At 39.6% G+C, this 25745-nt stretch overlaps 1 protein-coding gene across 1 annotated transcript; it reads right to left on the bottom strand.

The window, feature by feature from the left end:
* Positions 1 to 22118: 22118 nt before the first annotated feature.
* Positions 22119 to 23520, bottom strand: LOC146617988 (uncharacterized). The gene is made up of 2 exons (XM_085373417.1): positions 23445 to 23520; positions 22119 to 22726 (listed from the first exon to the last, which is right to left on the bottom strand). Exons 1-2 carry the CDS (start codon positions 23518 to 23520, stop codon positions 22119 to 22121), a joined length of 684 nt encoding a protein of 227 aa, XP_085229543.1.
* Positions 23521 to 25745: the final 2225 nt, after the last annotated feature.

The following is a 25745-nucleotide window of genomic DNA, read 5'->3' as shown; positions in this document are numbered from 1 at the left end:
TATTTTTTTTAAACTTTATTTATCACATTTTAAACATACAGTCAAGTAAAACAGGGATCACATAAAAGATGACATTGTGGTAGTACAATGAGGAACAGAAAGAGTGACAAGGACAGTGAGACAAAAGTGAGTACAAAAAATAAAATAAATTAAGGGGAACATAAATAAACAAAAGTTTGCAAGAGCCAAAATCAAGTTAGCAGTTTCAATCGGATATAGATGTTAACAGTCTTGAGAGCCTTAGTGTTTTTTGATGAGGAGATTGTCCTTATATATTGTGCAAGTTCCATTTTTAATACAAGAAGTTCAGGCTTTCTGCCGAGGACTTTGCTTTTGTGTATATGAAATTTTGCCAAAAATAAAACCAAATTTATAAAGAAGAAAGCATCATTGTCCTTGTCTTTAAAATTATAATAGCCAAAGATAACATCCTTATAGTATAGTTGAAGATTAGGGAGAACAAAGTCAGTAATAAACTTGTGGAAATCCTTCCAGAATTTACACGTAAATTTACATGACCAAAACAGATGAGAAACTGTTTCAGGTTGCTCTTGACAGAAGGTACAATGTACATTTATTTCAGCCATAAATTTGGACAAATATTGTTTGGTAGGGTAAAACTTATGAATCGACTTAAAGGAAATCTCTTTAATTTTGTTTGTTAAGAAAAACCTTTGTGGTCAAGTCCAAACTTTTTTCCATTCAATATCTGTTACAAAATTGGCCCAATAAAATATGGCTGATGGAACAGAGACCATTGCATCCTGAAAGAGAGATCTTATTTTGGTATTTATAGACTTATGAGAGGAAAAGCAAACATTGCCAAGAGAAGAATGTAACACATCCGGGGGAGTGACCTGTAGTGGAGCACTGTGGGAGCATCTGTGTAACATGGACAGACCAGATGGGATGGCATCGAACACTATTGAGAATTCTTTAGGCGTTATCGGTACATCTCCTGAGGAACTCAGAGTAATTATATAAGAGTCCATCTTCTCTATATAACTGACTAACCAAGATTATTCCATTATTAAACCAGTTATTTAAAAAAAAAGTTTTATTTTTATAAATAATATTGCAGTTATTCCAAATAAAACAGTTTTGTGGAGAGAAATTGTGTTTGTAAATCAGCGCCCATGCCAAAAGAATTTGTTGATGAAAGTGAGAAAGTTTCAGTGGTATTTTTGGAATACTGTAATTGCAGAGCAGTAGGAAGTTAAGGCCGTCTAAATGAGAGAACACATGATGTGAGATAAAGTTCCAGATAGAAGTGGGATTTCTTAAATACTTTTTAATCCAGTTTATTTTAAAGGTGTTGTTAAGAGCACCGAAATCAATAAAATTTATACCTCCTTTATCATATGAATTTAAAGCTACTGATTTACGCAAGTAGTGAGTTTTATTTTTCCATAAAAAATTGTATAATAATTTGTTAATTGACTTACAGGTTGTATTATCAACATGTAGTGACTGGGCAGCATAGGTTAGACGGGAGATACCTTCAGCCTTCGATAGCAGAACTCTACCCTTCAATGACAGGTCTCGCTGTAGCCAATGATTAAAGATTTTTTGGGATTTATCTATAATAGGAATGAAGTTTGTGGAGCATCTGGATTGCTCATTTTTTATTATTTGAATTCCAAGGTATCTTACAGAGATTCTTACAGGTATTCCATGAATTGAAGTTGCTAAACAACTTTTAACTGGTAAAAGTTCACATTTATGCAGGTTGAGTGAAAGTCCGGAGGCTTTAGAGAATGGCTGTATATTGTTAATGGCCACTGAAACTTGCGAGGCGTCTCTGAGGAAGAGAGCTGTATCGTGTAAAATTATGATATTATTTTATGCCATGTTATACCCCTAATTAAAGATTGTGAATTATTATGTAGTTTTAGTTTGCATTATTCTCCTGAATTAGAAGAAGCTGATAACTATTGCATTAGTTAAACTGATTTGCATTACATTAAATTGCTGACTTGTTGTGAATGAATGATATTGTTTTATGATGCATTATATTGCTGAGTTATAAGAAATACTGTTCGCAGAAGGTTATTGTCTAATTTGTCTGAGTAGAAGAGAACAGAGTGTGCTGGAGTTTTCTGCCCCATTTCAGCAGGAGCAGATAAACAGGGAGCCAAGGTCGTAGCTTAGGCGCTGTGTGAGAGAGAGCATGTGAATGTTTAGGCTTTTTATGATAAGGTGGAGGCACCAGAGGTTATAAAAGTTTGAGCAATGCTCCACCATTTTGAGATTTTGAGGCTGTCTGCATCAGTGTCCATCTCCCACGTGTGTGATCATTAAATCATCGTTTGACTCAACCCGGCCGGACCAGTGTTGTTATTGTGGTTTTTTCTCTTGTCTCCATCCCCAATATTTTGAACCTTAACAGCTTGGGGGCTCGTCCTGTGGTATTGGGGTGGAATTTAAAAGTTTGGACGGTCCGAGGTTGTCGAACGGACAGGCACGAGCCAGTGGTCTGATTTGAGTGGACAAAAGCCAGCTTATCTAAAGGTAAGGCACTACCTGTTGAATTATTTCCAAAATGTGCCAAATTGGATATGACTAAATTAAAGTCTACTCACTGAAATTACTGGTAGAGTGTCTGTTTTGATTTTGATGAGAATCACCGTGTGTTATGCAGTTAAAGTTGCTTAAGAGTATTTAATGAAGTTGAAGAAATATGAAACTGTTCCCAGAAGTAACAGAGAATGTTGGGTTTGAGTCCCTGGATATTGAGCTGAAGGCTCAGGTAGTTTGGTAGGGAAATTAGGACAGAAACTGTTCCCAGAAGTAACAGAGACTGGTTAATAGTTTTACAAATTAGGTCAGAAACTGTTCCCAGAAGTAACAGAGACTGTTTAATTGGTCGTAAAAAAGTTATCTTTCTTCGGTGAGACCCGTTATGGTAAAATTTCTCAAAATCGGTTAGGTGAAAATTATTATAGGACGGCAGCCCAGAAGTCTGCTAAGAAGCACATAGCCCGGGGGTTACGCCCCCTCCTGGCCGTGGACGCGCGGTCTTGACCTGTCGGCGAACAGGGGTAGTTCAGTTTGGCTTTAACTGTGGGGTACAGGGCATCCCGAAATAAGCTAGGAGTTAGAATCTCCTCACCGTTTTAAATGGTGTCATGTGCTTGTTTGGACAAAGTTAAATTGAGTTAGGGATTTAGAAGTTAGGTCAGAAACTGTTCCCAGAAGTAACAGATACTGTTTGATTGACTACAAAAAAGTTGGACTTTCTTCGGTGAGACCCGTTATTTTAAATTTGTCGAAATTTGTTAGGTGCTGAATCTGTCAGGCCTGTCAGTGATTGTGAATATAAGACGTCTTTGTAATATAAAATAAAAGAGTTTTGTCTGAGCTTTGTGTGACCCTGTGTGTGACGTGCAGCTGCAGCACTGCGAGCTATTTTTAGAAGGTGTGTGAACATGCAAATGAGCTGTGACGCGCACAGAGGACTTTGCTTCCTGTTTAGCGTGTTTTTGAGTTTTATAATTTTGATTTGCAAACAATGATACATGCCTGTAAGTAAAACGCTGATTTTGCTGATTATGATACTACAAATAAGGTGTTGAATGACTAGGGTGTGAATGATGTTGGAGTTTAAAGCGGAAACTCAGAGAGGAGTGTGTTGGGAGACTGGCATGTAGTCTGCAGTGCAAAGGTGGGCGTCTTGCCTGCTAGTCTATTTAACAGTGATGAAAATGATATTAAATAAATCTCTCAGTGTGTTGATACAGGTGGCTATGGGGCTGGACCAACTGCCCCCACAAGCACGGCGGCCGAAGCAAAATTATAGTAATGGAAACCAAACTCAGCAAGAATCAGCAGCTGTGGAAAAGACAGCAGCTAGCAGAGAATTAAAGGAGAAATTAAGAGAAGTTTTACACATAAAATTGCGGCCAACAGACTTGTGGAGGTTGGGAAGGCGCCTGGAGCATCACAACAAGAAGGTGAAACAAAAACACACAAGCAGAGAAATGTGAGAGAGAGGCACGTGCTAGAGAAATGCCTCGTTTGAGAAAAAACGTTAAATTAGCCCATGTACAAACGCACATACACGCAATGAAGAAACAGCTTACACCCATGAACACGTGAAGATTTTCCAGCAAGTTTAAAGCAGTGAAACTTAACATACACCCGCCGTTACACAATAAAGTTTATCCACTACTAACAAATAAACCCTCTGGGTTGCAGAACAACAACTTAACTTCAAAAAAAAAAAAAAAAAAAATATCACAACCAGTGATAACACGACAAATTTAGTGGTTAATAAAAGTCAAATTGTGACATGTTTTCTTCTGATTGATTAATACAAGTGATTACTGAATGAAAGAAAATTCAATTTTTGTGCTTTAAACATGATCTTAAGAATTTTAACATGTACCTGTGTTGTCCTGTCAGCTTGGTGGGTTATGAGAGGATTATATGGTGAAAAAAAAAAAAAAAAAAAAAAAAGGGGGAGAGAAGGCTGACACAGGGCCTGGTCCCGTTGTTTTTCCCCTCTCTGAGTAACACAGCCAATACAACATGATTTTCCTGTTCGTTTGTTTTGTTTTTGTTTTGTTTTGTTTTTTCTCTTTATGCTTGATTACAGGCTGCTTTGTCGGCCCGGAAAAGCCGAGGCTGACCCTGGACTCCTGCTCTCCCCTCTACCATCTTTGCTCTCTCCTCTACCATCTTTGATGTGACCCTGACCAAATGCTAAAGCAGCTGAACCCGCAACAACAACTTGAAAATGTTAACAGTGCTGCAGGAAAATGATCTCATGCAGCAGAGACGGAGAGCGGTAATCCAAGGCCCGTTTCACTACACGGGGAGATTTCTGTCAGCGTCTTTTCTTTCTGAGAAGACTGAGAAAGGCCCGGCTCCCACCACCGATTCTGACCACCTTATATAAAGGAATTATTGAGAGCATCCTGAGCAGCTATATCACTGTCTGGTTCGGGAACAGCACCATGCCGGACAGACAAGCACTACAGAGGGTTGTGCAATCAGCTGAGCGCACCATCCGCTCCGAGCACCCTGACCTGCACTCAATCTATAGCAGGCGGTGCTGGACCAAGACCAGGAAGATCGTGAAGGAGCTCAGCCATCCCAACAACAGACTGTTCTCTCTGTTGCTGTGTACGTGACAAATAAACATCTGGATTTGGAAAACGAGGCACTCGCAAAGCCACCAGCATTGTGCCTGATTGGACACACCCCTCTCACACACTCTTTACATTCTTGCCATATGGAAAAAGACAGCTTCAGCTGACAGAGCTGTGACGAGACGCCCATTAAGCCCAGATGAAAAGTGAGGCCGAGCAAAACCATGCTGACCTTAACCACTCTGCATTAAGACTGTGCAGGACAGTGACGGACCAACAATGACCATCGGGCAGCAAAAAGGGCGTGCCAGAGACAGGAGGAGTAACTGAGGTCAGGAGGCACCTCAGAATGGACAAAACACCAGGAGAAAATAAGCTGAAGGCACAGGTGTCGGGGCTCGGCCAGGAGCTGACCTCTGAGAAGAGCCGAACAGCAGAGCCGCAAAAGGCCGTGGAGCAAAGCAAGGAAAACATCAATGGACTTAAATCTGATTTCTGCGGAAAAGACTCTGAGGTTTCTGCCCTCAATAAGACCTCGAGGCATCAGAGCAGAAACTGAGCATGGCCCAGGAGGAGCTAGCTGAAAATCGAACCCATCAGGCTTGGAGTCCAAGACACCGGACTTGAAATCAGGCCGGAGCATCCTGGAGCTAGATGAGCAGTGTGATTTGTCCGGTCTGCTATGGAGCGAACGTTAGGGGGATGGCTTCCTGTCGCCTCTGCCGTCCTCCGATCGCTCAGCGTCCTGGGCTGCCCAGCTCTGGACTGAACGCTCGGGCCGAGACACCCAAACAACCATGGACTCCATTCCCCTGGAATGGGACCACGACTACGACCTCAGCCGTGGGCTGGAGAGTGCAAGAAGGGATCCCAGAGAGCCTTGAGGCCTGTGTAAAACTAACAGAACAAAGATTGAGGTCTTCCACTGGGGAGGTGGAAGCTGCAGACTCTCCTATACACCTTCTGGATGTCAGCCGTTCCACCTGCAAACAAACGGACAGCAGTCGTACTTCTGCAAGCAACAAACGGACATCCAGACAATTGAGCTGCGTATCAAAACCCTGAAGGAAGACCGAAGCAAAAGGGTCAAGTTAAGGAGGAGCGAAATAAGGAGAAGATGCTGGACACTGGAGAAAAGGACTGCCTCAATTGGGGCCAGAACCAGTATGGACAGAACTCAGCAGCACCAATGGATGCAAACAGACTGAAAAGGAGGAGGGCAGGACCCAGGGCACGCTTCAGGCCGTGGTTTACCCAGAACACTACAACAGGAAAGTGATGAACACAAACACCCACACAAACACACACATCTACATGCACCGACTCAGAGTGAAAAGAAACATACATATGAACATATGCACTCGTTGATTGAGGGAGAAATGACACACACACACACACACACAAATTAAAATGTTGATTCAATGAACTGAGAAGTGATCCACACACACACACGCTGATGCAATGAAGAATGCTTTACTAACAAATGCTGCACACAAACATCCAAATACGGAGTTGGTTACAACAGCAAGAACTGATTGATTATTTATTGCTTAAATGTATTTCATGCCACGCAGAGGGCATTTGTGTAGATTTAGAGGACATGGTCTGAAGCACTTTGATAATGAAAACAATGTCTGTGCGTGATGTCTGTTTATGGCTCAAAGCCTCCACTGAATTGTTTACTGTGCTTCACACAGTCTAACAAGGAGCAGTGGTACAGAGCGAAAATGATGAATGAATGGTGTGAGTTTTATTTCGAAGAGATTATGAAAAGGTTGTGTTGATTCAACTTAGTTGTTTACGTTTTTGCCAAGGTAAAGAGTTGGTGTGTAACTAGTGTCCACTATTGAGTCAAGTAAATCCAACATGTTTTGTTGGTGCAAAAAGGAGTTTTGGTTGATCTTTGGGTTTTGTTTGACACTAGGTTGATTCTATCAGTGAGGTTTGGATTGTTCTCTTTCTCTAAGAGAGAGAAAGATGGTTTGAACTTTGGACATGTTTGCAATGGGCCCCAGTATCTGTTATTATATGAGTGTTTTATTGTTTACGTTTGTTTTTGCTTTTGTTACAGTGCACTGAGATAAGAACATCTGAGAGGTGTGATCCACCGGTGGTGATATTTTGGTATTTTGTGAGTTCCTGATTTAACAAATCAGCTCTTTAATCCAGGCCTGAGAGATTGAACTTTAAAGCGCTATAAAATATTCTTATTGAAAACAGTCGCAAAGTATTTTTTCTCCATGATTATAATGAGCTTGGGAGAAAATTCACTTATATGGGACACTGATCCTGAAGCCTAAAAGGATTGCAGCGAGTCAATCCAGTCCAAAGAAGGAAAAAACAAACAAGGAGCTGTTTCCTTTAAAATGATGACGTCATCTTGCTGGTGATGGAGCCTCGAATAGGCTGCGCGTGAGACTCCATTATCAGCAACTTTTGGTATGAATGTGTGTGGATGTATGCATATGACTGACGACTAAAAGTCATGGACTGACGACTAAAAGTTTAACTGACTTGATACTGAGACAAAAACGGTGCTGACTTTAGGATTATTGAATGTCCACAGACAATTCACCCAGCCTGTAAAAGAAGGGTGGATGTTTTGTTTTGCTTTGTTTTGTCTGCAAGAACAGAAGAATGACAGAGACCAAAGAGCTGTAGCTTCACAGCAGTGTGAACTGCAGACTGAACCCTTTGGTTGCTAATTTTGAGCTACTGATGTTTGCATTAAGGAAATTGTGTTTTAGTAGCTGTGTTTTAATTAAGGTATTACATTATATTGTTGGGAATATTAAATGCTAAAGTGAAGAAAAGGTTTGATCCCACTCATGACTGAGCATGTTATTATTAACCATAGTGGGTCACTATAGAGAGTCAATTAATTTTAGAAAAAAACAAACAAACAAAAAAACCCTCCACCGAGGTCTATGAATAAGAGGGGAATGATAGACAGCCACACTCAAAATGGAGATATGTAATGATAAACACTGGTCCCCGTCTTTTGGGCGCTCTCTTGAAGTAGTCAACAATTTAAAAGTAAGATAAAATAACAGGGGCATGTGCTGAGGGGTGGTGCTGCACAAGAACAAGAGTAAAATAAAGAAAATATTGTTTTTAAGAAGTGCAAATTAAAATGTACCATTACACTCAGAGGATCAATATGAAGCTTGATATTTGTTAATTTTGAATGAAGTACATGACTGGTGACTGTTCTGTCCTGAGCTTTTGTTTTTACAGCACCCGCTTGATCACACCAACAGTTTCTCGCCACCGAAGAGGGGTACTTGAAAAAATAAAGAACGGGGAGGAATATCATCAAAAATGGAAAAAGGTAATCCCCAAAGGGGGTGATAATGCCATAACTTTCACTATGGTCAAATTCTCAAAATTTGACCCTCAAAAATTCTTCAAACATTTATAATGTCGTAAACCACATAAGCATGAAGTATTTGATTCAATAACATGGTGAAATAACAAGCAGCAAAAGGTTGATCATGTTAATGGTGTTTATTCAAGGGTGCAGAGGAGATTATTATTATTATTAAAGACAACAAATGAAATAACGAAAAGTAGAAGTGGAAAGAATTTGCGTTAATGGTAATAAAATCAAAACAAAAAGGAATACTAACTAAAACTGTACTGAATGTTCACAAAACTAACTAAAATTAACTGGATTTATAGCAAAATGTGTTTGGTTGCATTGATGTGTGCGTGCCCTGCTATAGTGAAATTAAGGTAGTACGTTAGTCGAGTCGTCTGTGTTGCTGCTCCGTTCACGCGCAGAATCAGGTCAGGAAAAGTCGGGAGACAGCGCCAGAATAGAATTGAGGATGATTTTAATATGACTGTTTTGTAGACATAACAAGAGTCTTGTAGTGGAGAGGGACGTAATGTCCTCCTGAGACCCAGAGAATAAGAAAAAACAGGGAGAAAATATTTTCGTTTTTTCTTTTTTTTCTTTTTTCTTTTAAATGAATCAAGTGTTATTAAAATAACAATCTCATAAGATGAAGATCAGGGACCAACCCAGAAGTCACTGACACTTCACTAATTGTAAACTATTGGTTTAGGAATAAGTGATGGCACTGAACTTTCTATTTCACAAAAGTCAATTATTTAGGATATCTGAGGAAGTACTGATTTTATTTGGAGACACAAAGGAACATTTGGCACTTCCCTCATCTCACATCTGTTTCATTGTTGTACCCAATCATTCTACAACTGAAATGCCTTGGACTGCTAACCATTTCAGGCAAGTGGAGTGAACCATATTTTGCTAGACTCTCATCAGATTGGGGCTTCCTTTTATTGATCTTTGGAGAGAAGTCTTCATTACTGGTATTATTCAGGTCTTGTTCACATGTTTGTCCCAGGTTTCTCAGCCAAGAGGAGCTTAAACCCCAGATACTGTGAGTTCTTTCACACGTTGAGATCACTGATAACTCTCAGCAACGACGTGATCTCGTAGAAACAATTAGGTGTTATGGATTCAACTATAATTGCGACTCTTATTTTTTCTTTACTGGAAAACATTTCTGCATTTTACCCATATTTTATTTTTAACTCAAAATCAAAATTCCAGATTCTACTACATGTTGGTTTTGCACCAGATAGGACGACAGATTCCAGGTGGCCCTGTGTCTTTCTCTATTACATCTGCCACTGCATCTCGATAATCTTCTCTGTGGCTTTTAGTGGGTCCTGACCCTCTCATATTTTGAAAAATCTATGTTTGAATCTCCCTTAATAATTGTGTTAAGAATTCTCTCCGCCTTTGTCAAAAGTTGGGTATTAGGAAAAAGTGAAATAAATATAAATATAAAGTCCCAATGTGTAGAGCACACATTAATAAATTAGTCATGTTCCCTGTGAAAGTAAATGAGCCTAATTCTTAAAGACCCCTGAAATTATTTACCAGATGTTTATTTTTTGAATAAAATAAAAATCTGAGTTTAACAAAACATTTTAAATGTAAATATCAAGCTTACCTTTCTCTCTTCCATAAAATGTGCTTGTGGGCACGCCAGCCATTTTGAAAAGGTGGGAAAAACAATTGGCAAGGCCACACCCCCACACATGTGACATAATTTTAAAGGTACTGTTGTCCTCTCTAAGAAACATCAGGACTTAGAGGAGTGGCAAGTAGAGTATGAGAGCTACAAGCAAAAAACTAAATGTGTACTACAGTGCGCAAAAATGAATTACTGGGTCATCAGGGGGTCTTGAGGGACATTTATAAAACAAAAAATCCCACAAACCTTAAAAGTGCACTTGAAAAGCTCACACAAGAAGGTTAACCTAGCTTACCTAGAAGACCTCATCAGGGGGAGCACGCTCCCCCTCGTTGAAGAGCTCACCCACTTAACTCGCATCCCAAGAAAATAGCTAACCCCAGATAAGGCAGCGTGATGTATCCCGAGATAACAGGACTGGGACATCTAAATAAAGGTGTGAAACAATCGCCTTCAAAAGGTTATCAATTAACTTTAACCAAAATTAGGACCACTCGGTGTGGCAAGAGTTAATAGTTATTAGTCTCAACACCCAAGGATAATTAGAAGAGCATGACTGATATGATGGAACTGAGATTTTGTTACACTTAACTTTTGCAAAACACAAATAAAATTAAACTCAAACTAAGGATTTTCAGAAAATAAAAACTAGACTAAACTAGCAAAGAATTGGTAAAAACTAAATACAACTGGCAAAAAATTGAAAATCTGGAGTCGAAACTAGATAAAAGATAAAACCTAATGAAAATGGCGAAACGTTTAAAACTCTGGTGCAGAGATTGGCAAATCTGACCAGGAACGTTATAAAATGGATTGTCAGAACAGTCAGCGTTAAAGCCACATTTGACAGTCCATACTAGGGTGGCATTGGACATCTTGGGGGTGGAAAGGGGTTGGTGTGACCAAGGTGTGGTTTGGCTTGTTGTATGTATATTTGAGATCATATGGCTCTGGATGGACCGGTTACCAGGGCATGGAAGGAGGACAGACTCATTAAAGGAGGAGAAGGAACTTGCTGGGATTGGAGATCCTCTGGGTGAGTGGTTGATTAAAAGCATGCATAAAATAGAAGTTATCTGTTGTTATTGATTGGTAATAGATTGATAATTGGCCACATTTACAGCTGTATTGACTTGTTGTGGACGTAGTCGACTTCAGGTTTAAACACTCTCATTAACAGGTTGAAAATAGTGATATTAAAGGAAGAGTATGCAGCGCCACCCTGTCAGACGCCAGTGATGGTGGAGCTCACTGATGAATCAGGTGAGCTGGATTCATGGCTGATTCAAAACTAAGATCCCCCTGCTGTGGTCAGTAAGGGGAGAAAAGGGGGAAATAAAATCAAGAATTAAAGAGGCATTTATAAACGTTTAGGTGTCAAGTGAAACGGGACAAAAGGGGGTGTTATACTGTTATTTTCAATGTCAGCATTATTATTGTATGAGAATCATGCAACAAGCATTGCATCGATGATCATTTATTGAAGCTTTTGACCTTATACTAACATCTGTGTTCCTGTGATTGTTATAACTTCTGATGAATCTTCTATTTACAGGTGTTAGGATAATGATATAATTTTTCATTGCAGGTGTAACCATGATCATTTTTATACATATTGCAACTTGTTGCTCATTGTAGAGTTGTGCTCAAGTTAATAAGGGTTAAAAGCTACAGTCAGCGCGAATGTCTGACTGATCTATTGAGGGGAAAGGCTTCGAGCATAGAAGGCCGCACGCGCTTACAAAACACTGATATCATGTTATTCTTTGTGATCTTTTCTTAAATTATGTCTTTAAGGTTAGTTTAAATAGTGGTAGTTAATTAAACGAGATTTATTAAAATATTAAATACCTGAGTCAGAACGTTACACGCGGATCACCTTAAGAGTCTGGGAAACTTTGTAGCTGCCTAACTTTTTTTTTTTTTTTTTGAATGTTCTAGCTCCGTTGATTTGACACATTGGAATGTGTCAAAAAAGGGGGGGAAGGTTGAGCTTTAACATCAAACAAGGATTATTTGAACATTTTATAACTTCATTTGTGTCTTTAATAATTTAGGAATGGTAAAGCTTAAGCTAATAGCGGTCCGAGAAGACGGACCTTTTAGAGAATCAGTGAAAAAGCATAAACTATCACTTTCATGTTTAATCATTACTCATTGAAATGAACTGAATAGCGTTTAGAAGATTTGTTAATTTTTTGTCTTTTGTCAAAAAGAGGGGTTTCAATAATTTTCAGACACACCTTGCAAATGTGCTTATAACGAGTTGGCACTCGGCCTTTTGAAGGTCAGAAGCTTCGTTCGGCGTGACTGTCCGGACTGATAAAGTGTAAGAAATGCCTTGAGTGCGGAGGGCTAAATGCAAACATGCTTACACACACATAAGATATGATTAGAATAAGTCCCTGGGACATTCTGAATGTTTTAGACCAATTCTGAATCACTAGAAGGTCAGTAGATAAGAACATTAGATTATTAGGGTTAGGAAGAGAGGTGTTTTGGTTTTCTGTCTCTTACAGAGAAAGGAACAGACACCAGACGAGGTCACACAGATGCGAGGATCCTCCGTAGCAGAGTCAGACACAGTGACTGCCGAGACATCAACTGGGTCCAAGGGTCATGGCGTTTGGGCTCCAGCTAGTCACCACAAAAGGATGGATCCCATAAACACAGCAATAACCATGAAGGGGTTGGCGGAAATCCGGGAACACCAGACCAACGAAGTTCGAGAGGCTTTTGGGCAAAAAGGGGACACCTTCCTGTTCCTTTTTCTGGAGAATACACAGATCGTTGTTTGAAATCGGAGCAGAATAATCCCCTGATCTGTGTTACGACTGAAGGGTTGTCTAACCCCTAAGGTTGAAGAATTAAGAGCAGAGGATCACCCAACTGGACGACACTGGTAGCTGCAGCAATAAAATAAAGGTTAAGAGCTCTTCGGACAGAGGTTCTAGTCTACGTCTGAATGGTATAAGGGAACACCAAATAAAGCTGTGGGAGAACAGGGGAGTGTCATCTGGACCTGCTATCCTTGTAGTAATAGTTTGTCTTGCACCTGACTTGCGCAAACACAGAGATCATCTTACATATGGTTTGCCCGTCAGGGGGACAAAGGACCTCAGGAGTGAGAAGAGATGAACCCGGCCACACTGAGCTACAGGGTGTTTGTGAGGTCATTATTCTAATGACCTCATCAGGGGGAATTGTAAAATTATGATATTATTTTATGCCATGTTATACCCCTAATTAAAGATTGTGAATTATTATGTAGTTTTAGTTTGCATTATTCTCCTGAATTAGAAGAAGCTGATAACTATTGCATTAGTTAAACTGATTTGCATTACATTAAATTGCTGACTTGTTGTGAATGAATGATATTGTTTTATGATGCATTATATTGCTGAGTTATAAGAAATACTGTTCGCAGAAGGTTATTGTCTAATTTGTCTGAGTAGAAGAGAACAGAGTGTGCTGGAGTTTTCTGCCCCATTTCAGCAGGAGCAGATAAACAGGGAGCCAAGGTCGTAGCTTAGGCGCTGTGTGAGAGAGAGCATGTGAATGTTTAGGCTTTTTATGATAAGGTGGAGGCACCAGAGGTTATAAAAGTTTGAGCAATGCTCCACCATTTTGAGATTTTGAGGCTGTCTGCATCAGTGTCCATCTCCCACGTGTGTGATCATTAAATCATCGTTTGACTCAACCCGGCCGGACCAGTGTTGTTATTGTGGTTTTTTCTCTTGTCTCCATCCCCAATATTTTGAACCTTAACAATCGTCTGCCAGCTGACTTATGAGTATTTCTCTGTTAGCAATGACCAGGCCTTTTAAAGAACTGAGTTTAATGTGTGAATTAAGGAGTTGCACAGAAAGAAGGAATAAATATACGGATAGGGGGCAACCCTGCCTCACTCCACGCTTTAGAGAGAATCTTGGGGAAATACCAGTGGCAAGCTTTATGGAGCTGTTACTATTGGAATACAGTGTCCGAACGGCATTACAGAAGGACTGACCAAACCCAAATTTATTTAAAGCAGTAAAAATAAACTCATGCTCTAAGGAGTCGAACGCCTTGTAGAAATCTAAAAAAAGAATAAGACTATCATCCTGTACAAGTTCTGGGTAATCTATTATGTCTAAAATTAATCTTATGTTGTTTGAGATATGACGATTCTGCATGAAACCAGACTGACTCTCATCAATAACTTGATCTAATACAGGTTTCATTCTATTAGCCAGAATTTGTGCCAATATCTTATAATCATTATTCAGTAATGAGATTGGTCGCCAATTGTCTAAGAGCAAAGGATCCTTTCCTGGTTTTGGAATGAGGGTGATCAAACCTTGACATAAAGTGGGAGGGAGTGCACCTCTATCCATACTTTCCTTAAAAACTTCTAAAAGAAACGGGGCTAAACTGTCAGCGAACTGTCAGTTCCAGGTGATTTGTTAATCTTTAGATGTTTTATAGCATCTGCAACCTCAATCAAAGAAATTGATCTGTCGCAAAGCTGACTATCCTCCTCATTCAGCTGAGTAATTTTGTCTAAAGAATTTTAACAAGTCAGACAACCTTCAGGGCAATAACTAGAAGAATAAAGTTTGCAATAAAAGTTTGAACAATATTTTGCTATGTGCTATTTGCTATGCTCATCTAACCTGTGCTGCAGGTCAACCAGTTCTATCTTATCAGATTCACTGAGGGTGTCTATTGGTTTGGAAGTAAGGCATATGATCTTTTGTATCACTTGCGTCTCATCAGATCTTCTTTTTTTTGCTAAATCACTGCTATATTTTCTAAAGAATTTTCCAATTTCATATTTCAAAAGTTCCCAGTTACTACAAAATGTATTATTTGTGAGAGCTTTACTCCAATAAAGTTTAATGAATCTCTGAACTTCACAAATCACTTCTTTATGCTCAAGAATGGTACTATTTAACTTCCAGTAAGAGGTTTTAGTGATTAGGGAGGATGACAACGGGATCGATAAGCTAACCATTTTGTGGTCTGAGAGTGGTGTAGGATAAATATCCGTTTTAACTTTTTCTAAATCTTATAAGATAAGCCAAAAATCGATACGTGAGTGTCTGGTTTGAGTCTTATTACACCATGTATAAGCTATCTGAGACGAATGAGAATCCCTCCAAGAATCGACTAAGTTGAATCTTTGTGCAAACAGTCTTATGAATGAGTTAGAGTCTAAACTTCTAGAAGGCCATCTGTCCAAATAGCTGTTAAACACTGTATTAAAGTCTCCACCAAAAATAATAAAAGAATTGGGATATTTCGATAACCAGCGCAGTAGGCGCTCCTCCAACCTATCAAAATATAGTTTATTCTCCCTCTGACAGTTAAAACCATACACATTGACTAAAATATAGATAGAGTGTGCAGCCTCAACTATTAGAAAAATGTAATGACCATCTTTATCTATGTCAGAATTCAAGATTTGACCATTAAATCTTCCTTTAAGTATGCAGACATCAGCAGCATGCTCTGTACCATGGGACATCCACAGATCATCTCCCCATTGCGATCTCCAAAATGTTTTTTCTTGTTCTGTTGAGTGAGACTCTTGTATAAAACAGAAATCTGAATTGAACTGCTTGCAAAACAAAAAAATAGCCTTACGTTTAACATTGTTTCTTAAACCTCTTGCATTTAAAGAAATAACAGACAGAGACATAATGATAGTAACAAAAATTAAAAGTGACAAATAAGAAAAAGCTTAGACCAAGTAAATGAAGAACAGTTGAATTGGGAACCTGGTCACTTAAGAGAGTCCTATATAAGATGAGAACTGCAACCCCTGAGTAAGGAAATTGTGAACTTGAATAATAATAGGAATACAATAGCCTAGAACAATAAAACCAATGTGGTAAAAATAAATAAATAAATAAATAAAATAAATAAACGCTTCACATATGAGCATTGAAAGGGAGCTTAATAGAAATTTTCTTGCTCCATTTAAATAACTAATTATTCAAAAAAAGAATAAAAATAAAAAAAAATAAAAAGAAGCTTATCCAGCTTGCTCATAACATTTTCAGTAAAAATATTGCAGCCAAACTGAAGACCAATAAACTTATAACAAATAAACTGCATCAGTTTAACTCTGATCGTTTTATGAGTCCAACAACAAAAACAAACAAACAAAAAAAGAACGGCAGTGAAACCAAGTTAATCTTAAGATACTTCAGTTTTCACCTCAAAATACCTTGGATCAAATTATAGGGCTGGAAAAATCTCTTTTCCCTCCACGAACGCACGACCTCCTACGAAGAACGCCAGCTTGTTTTCTTTGCGCGCAGCTTCCACAGACGGCCAGAGTCTGTTTCTTCGGGCGCGGTCGTCAGGGGACAGATCCTCAGCCAGCTTTAGGTTGTTACGTTTCAGGTAGGTGGACTTCTTAGCAGCGCGCCAGACAGCATCGCGGTAGCTCCTGGATGTAAACTGAATGATGATTCCCCTGGGTTGGTTGTTGTTGGACCTCTTGGGACCGATGCGGTGGACGGTGTCAACGACGTCGGGGGATTTATCTTGCATCTCCGGTATGACTGATCTACAGACTTTGATTACCTCCTGCCGCACGTCCTGCTTGTCCCTCTCGGTCAGACCGTAGAGCTTCAGATTCCAACGCCGTGAATAGCTCTCCAGGTGAGAGATGCGCTTTTCCTGTGCTTCAGCGATTGCTTTATATTTTTCGAGCTGTGCCTCAACACTGACAACTCTGCTCTTCATATCATTTAACTCAGCACAGACAGCATCAAATGACTCCTTAACAGCTGTGATATGTTCAGTGTTCTCTTGGACAGCTTTTTTCATCTCGGAGATGGCTATGGAGTTGTCACTCACCATTTTTTCAAGTGTCTGACCTCGAGTTAATCAACATGGTAAGTGATGAGAGCTGGGAGAGAACCGTAGATGTCTCCGTATCCGCAACTTTTCTTAGCTTACCAGCGGGAGAGGCACATGGAGTGATAGGGAGAGGGGGAAACTCTTCTTCCATCCGTGAATACTGAAGCGGTTCGGAAACTGCCTCCAAATAGTCGTGCATGGAGTCGATGAGAGTATTTTTAGTGTCGGCGGGCATCTCAGTAGCGAGAGAAGACTGAGCAGCTTGGCTAACATTAGCAAGCTTGCTAACGGAGCCACTGTTAGCATGCAACTTCTTAGATTCGGTCTTTCTCTTCTCGGGTTTGCTCATTTTGGTTCACAAATAGATACCAAAATGAGACGTAAAAGATGACTATTGCGTAGGCGTAAATAAAGTCTCTGTTCACTGTGTGTAATATATATTTTAAAAAAGGCCAGGTTCGCAGAGCTCAGCGATACGTGACTGCTCAGAGCGCCATCTTGGGCTCCCCCCCCCCCTCGAAGAGTCACGATTGCGTTGACTATCAAAAGTCGACGCGTCGTTTGAAGCTTTGTAAGATCCCAAAAGACGCAGGAATAAGTAGCAGGATTTAAGAGTGTAATAACGGACTGAAACAGAAGATGGCAGCACTGCATGTACAAGGATGCCAGCTGCCGTTAAACCCCGAAGAAGAAGAAGTAGCTGTGTCCCAGAATTCATAGCGCAGCCCAGCTCAGTTTCCAACAATGGCGGCAGCTAGTTAGTTTTAGTATTACTCTTATTATTCTTTATAGGTCACAAAATAAACGTTTCACATATTTTCAGGCGAGACTGTAACTGTGTAAACCTCAAATATCTGCTCAGTTTATCAAGACACCACATATTTTCAAAAGCGCTCCGACGTTTTCAGAGACGTCTGTTACCCACTAGCTCGATAGCGAGCCGGGGGCTAGGCTCACTAGAGCTGTGAGAACACCGGACTCCTGGCAAATCGTTTTCAAACCCACCGCAGTCTTTCGCTACTCAGGTTAAACATATATAGGTCACTTAGATAACTTAAAAATGTTATCGTTTGGCTTTTTTTTAGTATTTTATTTGTTCCTGAGTAAATCGGTTTGGCTGAGATTAAAGTTATAGTTTCTGTAAGCAAAGCAAAACTGTTTATGTGAAAAACTGTAAAATATAATTTCAGTGTTCTGTAAAATATAATTTCAGTGTTCTTTTTACATTTCATAAGAGTAAAATCCTTGTAGGAGTAAATGTATCCAAGCTTCTGACAGATGTGACAGATGTTTAACTTATTGTTGTTTACTTGTAGTGTACAATAAATAATCAAAAACACAGGATTATTCTGCAATGCTTCATTACTCACTAATGTTACAAATGTTGAAAGGTAAAAGTGTTCAATAAAATCCTAAATATTGCAAAATGCTGTAAGAACTCTTCTTTCGCTGCTTTAGGACACATCCCATTATATTGACTACTGTACACACACTACTTAATATTTAAGATACAAAAAATACTGGTTTCTGTGCATGCATCTGCAGTGAAGGTGTGTGTTTTGCCATGCAGCTTTTACTTACTTAGCACTCTTCTTCATTTTGCCTACCATGAAGTTAAGCCAAAAAAACAAGAAAAGAAAAACGATTTTTCTGGTATCTGAAGTATAACAGTTCCCTGAACTACCTCTGATAGTGTCCTCATCATGATAATATTCCCTTTATTTATGATTAGTTATCTTTATCTTCAGAGGTCTGGGTGACAGTTTTAGTGTTTGCTTTAAAAAACAAAAAACAACAAAAACTTGAAATATATATATTCTATATACATATATAGAGATGCTCACTCCTGATTGGACACTGAGCTGCACCACCTTCTCCTTCACTCCTCCACCTTGCTGTCCTCTGTGCTCTCTCTCCTCCATCTCCAGGGAACAAATCAGAGTCTGAGCACCAAACCTGTGGACTGTTAGTCTGCAGATAAGAAGGAAAACACACAGAATTCTCATGTTTGCCATTTTTCATACCGTATTATTATAGTATATTAGTTTACCAGTCCAACAGATTTATTTTCCCAAATGGATCATTACAGCTTTTGCCACACTGGTCCACTTGATTGTCAAAGTGTATTAGCTCTTTATTATTTCTTTCTTTTCTTTACCTTGAAATTATTACAATCAGAACAGACAGGACTGGGGATGGGAAAGAGAAAGATGAAGAAAAGAGAAGTTGGGAAGATGCTCAACAGAAGGAGATGGAAAGCAAAAAGATAGGAGAAGAGAGACACAGAGAGAGAAGACACTAAAAATCTGTTTGATCACCTGCTGGAAAAATAAAAACAAGCAAAAAGAGAAAAACACAGTAGCGAAACCACAGCAAAAACCAACATAAGCACAAGTTATAGTAAATAATAAATATCTCCACATCCCGGAAGGGCCTGATCGAGCCACAGGGGCCATAAACTGACAGTTTATTTATAACTAGAAATAATAAAGCAGTTGACGTGTTTCAGGCTGTGACTTTTAGTATCTGTTGGTACTTCATCACTTTGAATAAGTGTAAGTCAACACCAGGCCGCACTTTCAGTCTTTCCATTAAACAAATGACCAACAATCCATTGTTTTCACCATTAAACAATAAAATATGCTTCTTGACTCCTTGATGCAGGTGCCCACCTACGACCTGGTTTATTAATACTAAGCTAAAGAGGAAAGCAACTCACTGTAGTTCTCACAGCTCAGGACAAGCAGACACCTGATGTTGAGTGACTGAATGGAACTAAAACAAGAATTCATAATTATGTTTGTCTGCCATGAACACGTGATGATAAAACTCTGCATATGCAGTCAGGAGACTGATGACCTGTGAAATGAGCTGTTAGAAATGTGCAGATATGTGTAAACATTGATCAGCATTTAACATCCAGGATGGAGCAAAACTTCTGACCTGCATGTATGAGAACCTTTAATCACATCATCTTTGTAGTGAAATAGCTGATGACTCATTAAACGTTTCCATGTAATTTATCCACAGTGAAAAATATTCACTTTGCTGGATCTGAAAATCACGTGTTCATTTCATTAGACACTAGCAATACCATTAAACTGGACCTTATCATTATCATATAGCACTAAATGTGAAACTGTGTCATATAACAATCATATATATGTAATATGTGTTTGCCTGAATCTTCCAGCACAAACAGAAAGACGAGCTGTTGTCTGAGTATCAACACAAGTACACACCAGAAATCGTTCAGTAAAGACAAATTTAATAAATGAAAGCTGGTGAGAGGGCCTTTGATGTTTCTCTTTGGATCATCCTGTTGTTTGTCTCCCAGTGTCGTTACTGCTCCTCTCCTTTCAAAGACAAACACCAAATAACACCAAATGAGAGTGAATCACTTCAGAAACACTCCTGGTTATTGTGAGCAAACGTCATAACATGATGAATGTATTTACCATTTTACTGAGGGAAAATCTTCTGTGTGGAGTTTCTTCTCATCTTGGCTCTTTTTCCTGACATTTAGAAACAAGAGGCAGAAAAGAAAGAATAAAAGTTAAAACCTCAACAATTTTTTTAATGTTTGGGATGTTTTAGAAACAACCTTAAACACTATTTACTACTTACCACTTTGTTCATTCTTGCTGACGTTCACTCTCCTCATCTTCTCTCTAAAGGACAAATGACAGAAAAGAGGGAATCATTTTAGTAACTTTATCAACCAGGTGAGCAGAATTTTAGATATTTATCAATATTCTGATTAAAAGCAGAGTGAATACTTATCTTTTTACGAGAAAGGGTTCAATCCGTCCTGTCTTAGGTCTTAATGTCACCTTGGCTCCTCTGTTTTCTCTGAAAAACAAAAGACAAATAGGAAGAAAAAAATTAGTAAATGATTTCAGCAACTAGAGGAAGTGTTCACTGAGGAGGAGCTGTCATAATAATATAAAATCAATATATACTTATCTTTTTTTTAATGACAGTTTACAGAGCACGCTGGCTTCGCTCCTCCCTCCGCTCCTCTCTGAAAGTTAACTGGATAAAGGATAATAACAATTAATAACATCATCAAAACAGACAAACCTGAAAGAATTGCTGATCAGAGCTGTGACAGAGTCACAGATTAGTTGGATGTATACTTATCTTTCACAATGAGAGCGTTTGCATAGACGTCTCTTCAGGTCTTTTTATTGTTTTCTCTCTGGAGAGGAAAGTGATGAGACTGATGAGGAAATACCAAATACAAAGACTGACAAAGGGAACTGAAAAAGTCTAACCAAAACCTATACTGGGGGAAAACTGTAGGAAACAGAACTACTGAGGCAAGGAAACACGAGGGGACGGAGACTAACACTCTGACAAGGGACAAAGGGAGACTGACACTATATTTACACACAGGAGGCTGATTATGGGAACTAAGGACACATAGAAACACAGCTGAACCGAATAAGAAATGAACAACAAGTCGAAACAAACTCTAATGACAGTTCAACCAGATTCTAAACACAACAAATAACTTTCAGGATGTTTCAACAATGTGTAAAATGAGTTCTTATCTTTTTTTGTGAGAGGGCCTTCAATGTTTCTCTTTGGATCATCCTTCCATCCATTTCTTCTGCTTAACCATTGGAGCCATCCCAGCTGTTATGGGGCCAGAGGCGGGGGTATAACCTGGACAGGTCAGTCTAACACAGAGAAACAGACAACCATTCACACTCACATTCAACCTAACTGCATCTCTCTGGACTGTGGGATGAAGCTGGAGTACCTGGAGGGAACCACAAAGGCGCCAGGACTGTCTTGCTCTCAGATGACGCCCGTTCACGCTGCTCTGAAGACCCTCAGTTGTCTTTGGATCAAATAACACCAAATGAGAGTGAATCACTTCAGAAACACTCCTGGTTATTGTGAGCAAACGTCATAACAAGATGAAAATATTTACCATTTTACTGAGGGAAAATCTTCTGTGTGGTGTTTCTTCGCAGCGTGACTCTTTTGCCTGACTTTTAGAAACAAGAGGCAGAAAAGAAAGAATAAAAGTTAAAACCTCGACGATTTTCAAATATTTTAGGACATTCTTTTAGAAACAACCTTAAGCACTATTTACTACTTACCACTTTGTTCAGGCTTGCTGACGTTCGACATGCTTCACTGTATATTATAATCTCAAGCGCTTCCTTGCTTGAGTCGGGCTCCGGATGCTGCTCTCTTCCTCCGCCTTCCTCTTAGCACGCTCTGCCGACATATTTAGAAAACGGCAGAGCACCGAAGTGAGAACTCTGCCGTCCGCGCTGTAGTCTGTTACTCTCCAGCGGTTCTTCATCTCAGTGTCCTCTGTTTGGTAAACAGTGGAGATGACTCTGGTGACGGGGAGGCCGTCGACAGTCAGGGTGCGGACACAGTTCCTCCGATCTGCCTTCAGCACAGCAAGATCTGCTTTCTCTGGAAGAACTGGAGTCAGGAAGCGTGGATGAGAGCTGGAGCCCGCAGGCGGCAGCATCATGCCAGCTGGTGAGTCCGTAGGAGGAGAAGGAGTGGTGTTCTCTCTCTGGCTCTGCCTCACATTGACAAATGGTGTCGTCACCAGGTCCCGGTGGAACCATCCTTTAAAAGGTATGCAAGGAAAGTCCTTGGACCCAGTCACCAGGCTATGGTAAAGAGTGAGGACCAGGTGAGACATGGAGTTCAGATGCCTCCTGCTCAGTTCACGGTTCCTCAAGTTAGTGACGACCATCTGAGGTGCAGTGACTGGACTCACCAGATCAGCTACGAGAAAGCAAAGCGTGCGTCTACGTTAATCATGTGATCACACAAATTAAAGCCTGAATTTAAATTGTCCAGACATGGCTTTACATCATCATAAGCTCTTCCACACAAACAGTAAGAAGCTCCCAGCAGAACTCATTGTTTATGAAAGCCTTCACATTTTTCACCTGGTAAAAGTTTTCATGTGTGTAAGGCTGCGTGGATTTTCACTGAGGTTTTAATACGCATTCACATTAAGGAGTAATATCTTCATATTAGTTGAGCATCGATATTTTGAGGATAAAGCAGCTACATTTAGGTGAGAAACCTCCCACCTCCTTATTGCAGGCACACACTGTTTCAATCTCAAACTCATCCTGCGACTCTGTGAACTTTTAAAACTCCAGCTTCTCCAGCTTTACACATTCACAATCTATGAAACGTTCACGTATAACTCAGCGCCAGCGGCCCAAACATGTCAACTCAAACCCTCTACATGCAAAAACGGCCGCGCGCTGACGTCAGCGTCCTCCAACGCCTTAAGTCGTTAGCAATTAAAAAAAAACATGGCGCCATCTTTATAGCGTACTGGCACATGTTAAAATTGATGTTACTCAGGTATGAAACATCTCATCCTAAATGTTAACACTCATGAAGTCCTACTTCCAAACAATAAAAGACAAAAATCTAAGTTGTATTTGTTTGCTAGCACTCTGACATATTAGCCTGCTGTACTCACCATAGCGTTGATCTAACACCTCCTCAATGAAAAGGGAGAGCAGGTGCGTCTCGCGACTGAAGTCTGAAGAAGTCATTTTGCAAATCCTTGAAGATTTTCAAACGTTAGCTGTAGCTTGAAAAATCCGAGTTTTCACAGCACTAGTGGGAAAAAGCTCCTGTTTGCGCTCAAACGTGAAACCCGAATTCCACTTTTTCCTCCTGCTTTTATACCTGCACTCAAACACGTCATCATCACCATGACACCCAGTGCCACCGAAAATCAATTTTATTTATTTAAAATAAAGTTCGTCTAATTATCATAGATTTTAATATATATATATATTTCTCATTTTATTTTACTGTTTTATTCATCCTTTTTAAAAAATATATTGCCAAACTTTGTCGTTTTAATTCTTTAAAAAATCATTAATTCACCAGTTTACAAAAATGAAGATCGATATCTGAAATTTAAATGAATAAATAAATAATTACAACTGATAATGGGTTTTTAGCATTAAAGAATGGTTTTTCAGTGCGCTTTAAATGTTATCAGAGCCGATGTTGTGCCAAAAAGTGATCGCAGTCCAAAAAGTGATTTACGGTATTGAAACGTTTGTTTGTGTCATGACATTTGTAAACAGTTGATGTTTAAGGTGCAGTTCATGTGGAAGCCAGAGGAGGGTGGTGTTGTGCGCATAATACAAAGTGATGGCGAAACCTAAAAGACGGTGTCATGTCTGCTCCCTGAAGCAATCTCATAACAGTTTCAATCTATTTCAAGCCAGTTAGCACATTTCTGTTATGAAGTGCAATCATTTTTTGGCAGTAAACTTAAATCCTTTTATTATGAATATCACATTCTCAGATTTTCAAGAGAGACCAGACCAATAGGGCAGCAGAAATCACAAAAATAAATAAATAAATAACAGTTTTATAAAGATTAAAACAGTAAAAAAAATGACTGGAATGATTATGATGTATAACACAGAATATGTACAATAACAGAGTTATAAACACACCTTGAACACACGTGATACTTTTATTTCATCTATAACCTCTGTGCAAATTTTGTTGACTGCAAAGTGTTTATGAATATGTTTTTAAAAGCTGGTTATCTGACTGTCAGTTAATAGCAATTAAAAAGAAAGCTGATTTTTATCATTTCTAAATGGAAAAAGTCCATTATGAATTTTTGTTATGAATTTCATTCATCAATCCACCTCCTCACTGCTCTTTCCCGGTGCAGCAGCCAGAGCTGGATCAAGCAGCCAGATGGCTTCTGGAGAAAGACTAACTGCAACAAAGGGTCTCTTGGAGGCTGCTCAGGCACAGCAGCTGAAAAATCAAAGATGAAATAAAAACTGGACCTGATCATGGTGCTGGATGAGACAAAAAGTCTAGATGATAAACCAGTGTATGAATTAGTAACACTGATTATGAGGATCATGTTTAGGTGGAAACTAGCGAGCTAACTTCCCGCTAACCTCTAACTCAGCTAAATAGAATAAACTCTGTTTTCATGGATGCCTGGATGTTAAACTTAATTGTTAAACCTGGTAAAGCAGCAACGCTGATCATTTTATTAAAGATGAAAGAAGTTGGACCGTTTTTAGCTCTCAGTGATCCCTCAGTGTTCGTTTGACTTTGGGACCTGAAATGTGGCAGCTTTTCACTTACACATTTTTGAACCACTCATTCATAGAAGTAGTTTCCAGTCAAAGATCTGGACAGATCCACCAAGTTCACAGTAGTTTTACAATTTTCTGCAGCGCAGAAAAAAAAAACCCTGAAAACATCGTCGTTTCCTATGCTCATCTCTCCCAAGTCATTAATAATTTGAGTCAACTCTTGTTTGCCATTGGCACCACAATCATTGTCCGTGTCCAGAATGTCCTCACACTCAAAGTGCATTGCTTTCTCCTCCTCTTCCTCCCCCACCAAGTCCTCCGTGATAGAGCCCAATTTTGGTGCACTCCGGCTGCGCTCCACCAGGGGTTTGTAGTAGCACTGTCTGTTCAGCAGCTTCCTGAGAGGCACCAAGGGGATGGTTTGTTCCCCTATGAGCTGCTGCTGCTGCTGGTGCCTGGCATCCTCCCTCCGTTTTAGGAGGTGTCCAAAACATCTCACTCTTGCCCTTCTAACTATACCCCGATCTGAGGGACAGCTCAGATTGAGAGGGCCATATACCCCAGGGGTGGGAGGATCAGTCCAGATATTGATACTGTCAATACCAACACTGATATTGGTATCTAATCAATACTAGGGAGATATGATTGTTACTTTGTTTCTCTCCTCTAAGTTCAGTATGTAGCCCACTGAA

Source organism: Diplotaxodon limnothrissa, linkage group LG15, assembly GCF_057381915.1.
Source record: "Diplotaxodon limnothrissa isolate DT_005_m linkage group LG15, D_limnothrissa_male_GT1.1, whole genome shotgun sequence".
Lineage (NCBI taxonomy): Eukaryota > Metazoa > Chordata > Actinopteri > Cichliformes > Cichlidae > Diplotaxodon > Diplotaxodon limnothrissa.
The sequence above is the reverse complement of the archived record's forward strand: the minus strand, read 5'-3'. Positions and strand labels throughout refer to the sequence as shown.

What these genes read in the sequence shown, in the direction of transcription:
- LOC146617988 (XM_085373417.1), bottom strand. Translation starts at nt 23,520, where the DNA reads ATGACTTCTTCAGACTTCAGTCGCGAGACGCACCTGCTCTCCCTTTTC. An exon ending in GGTGTTAGATCAACGCTATG is followed by an intron (nt 22,727 to 23,444) that starts GTGAGTACAGCA and finishes GCTTTCTCGTAG; the next exon opens with CTGATCTGGTGAGTCCAGTC.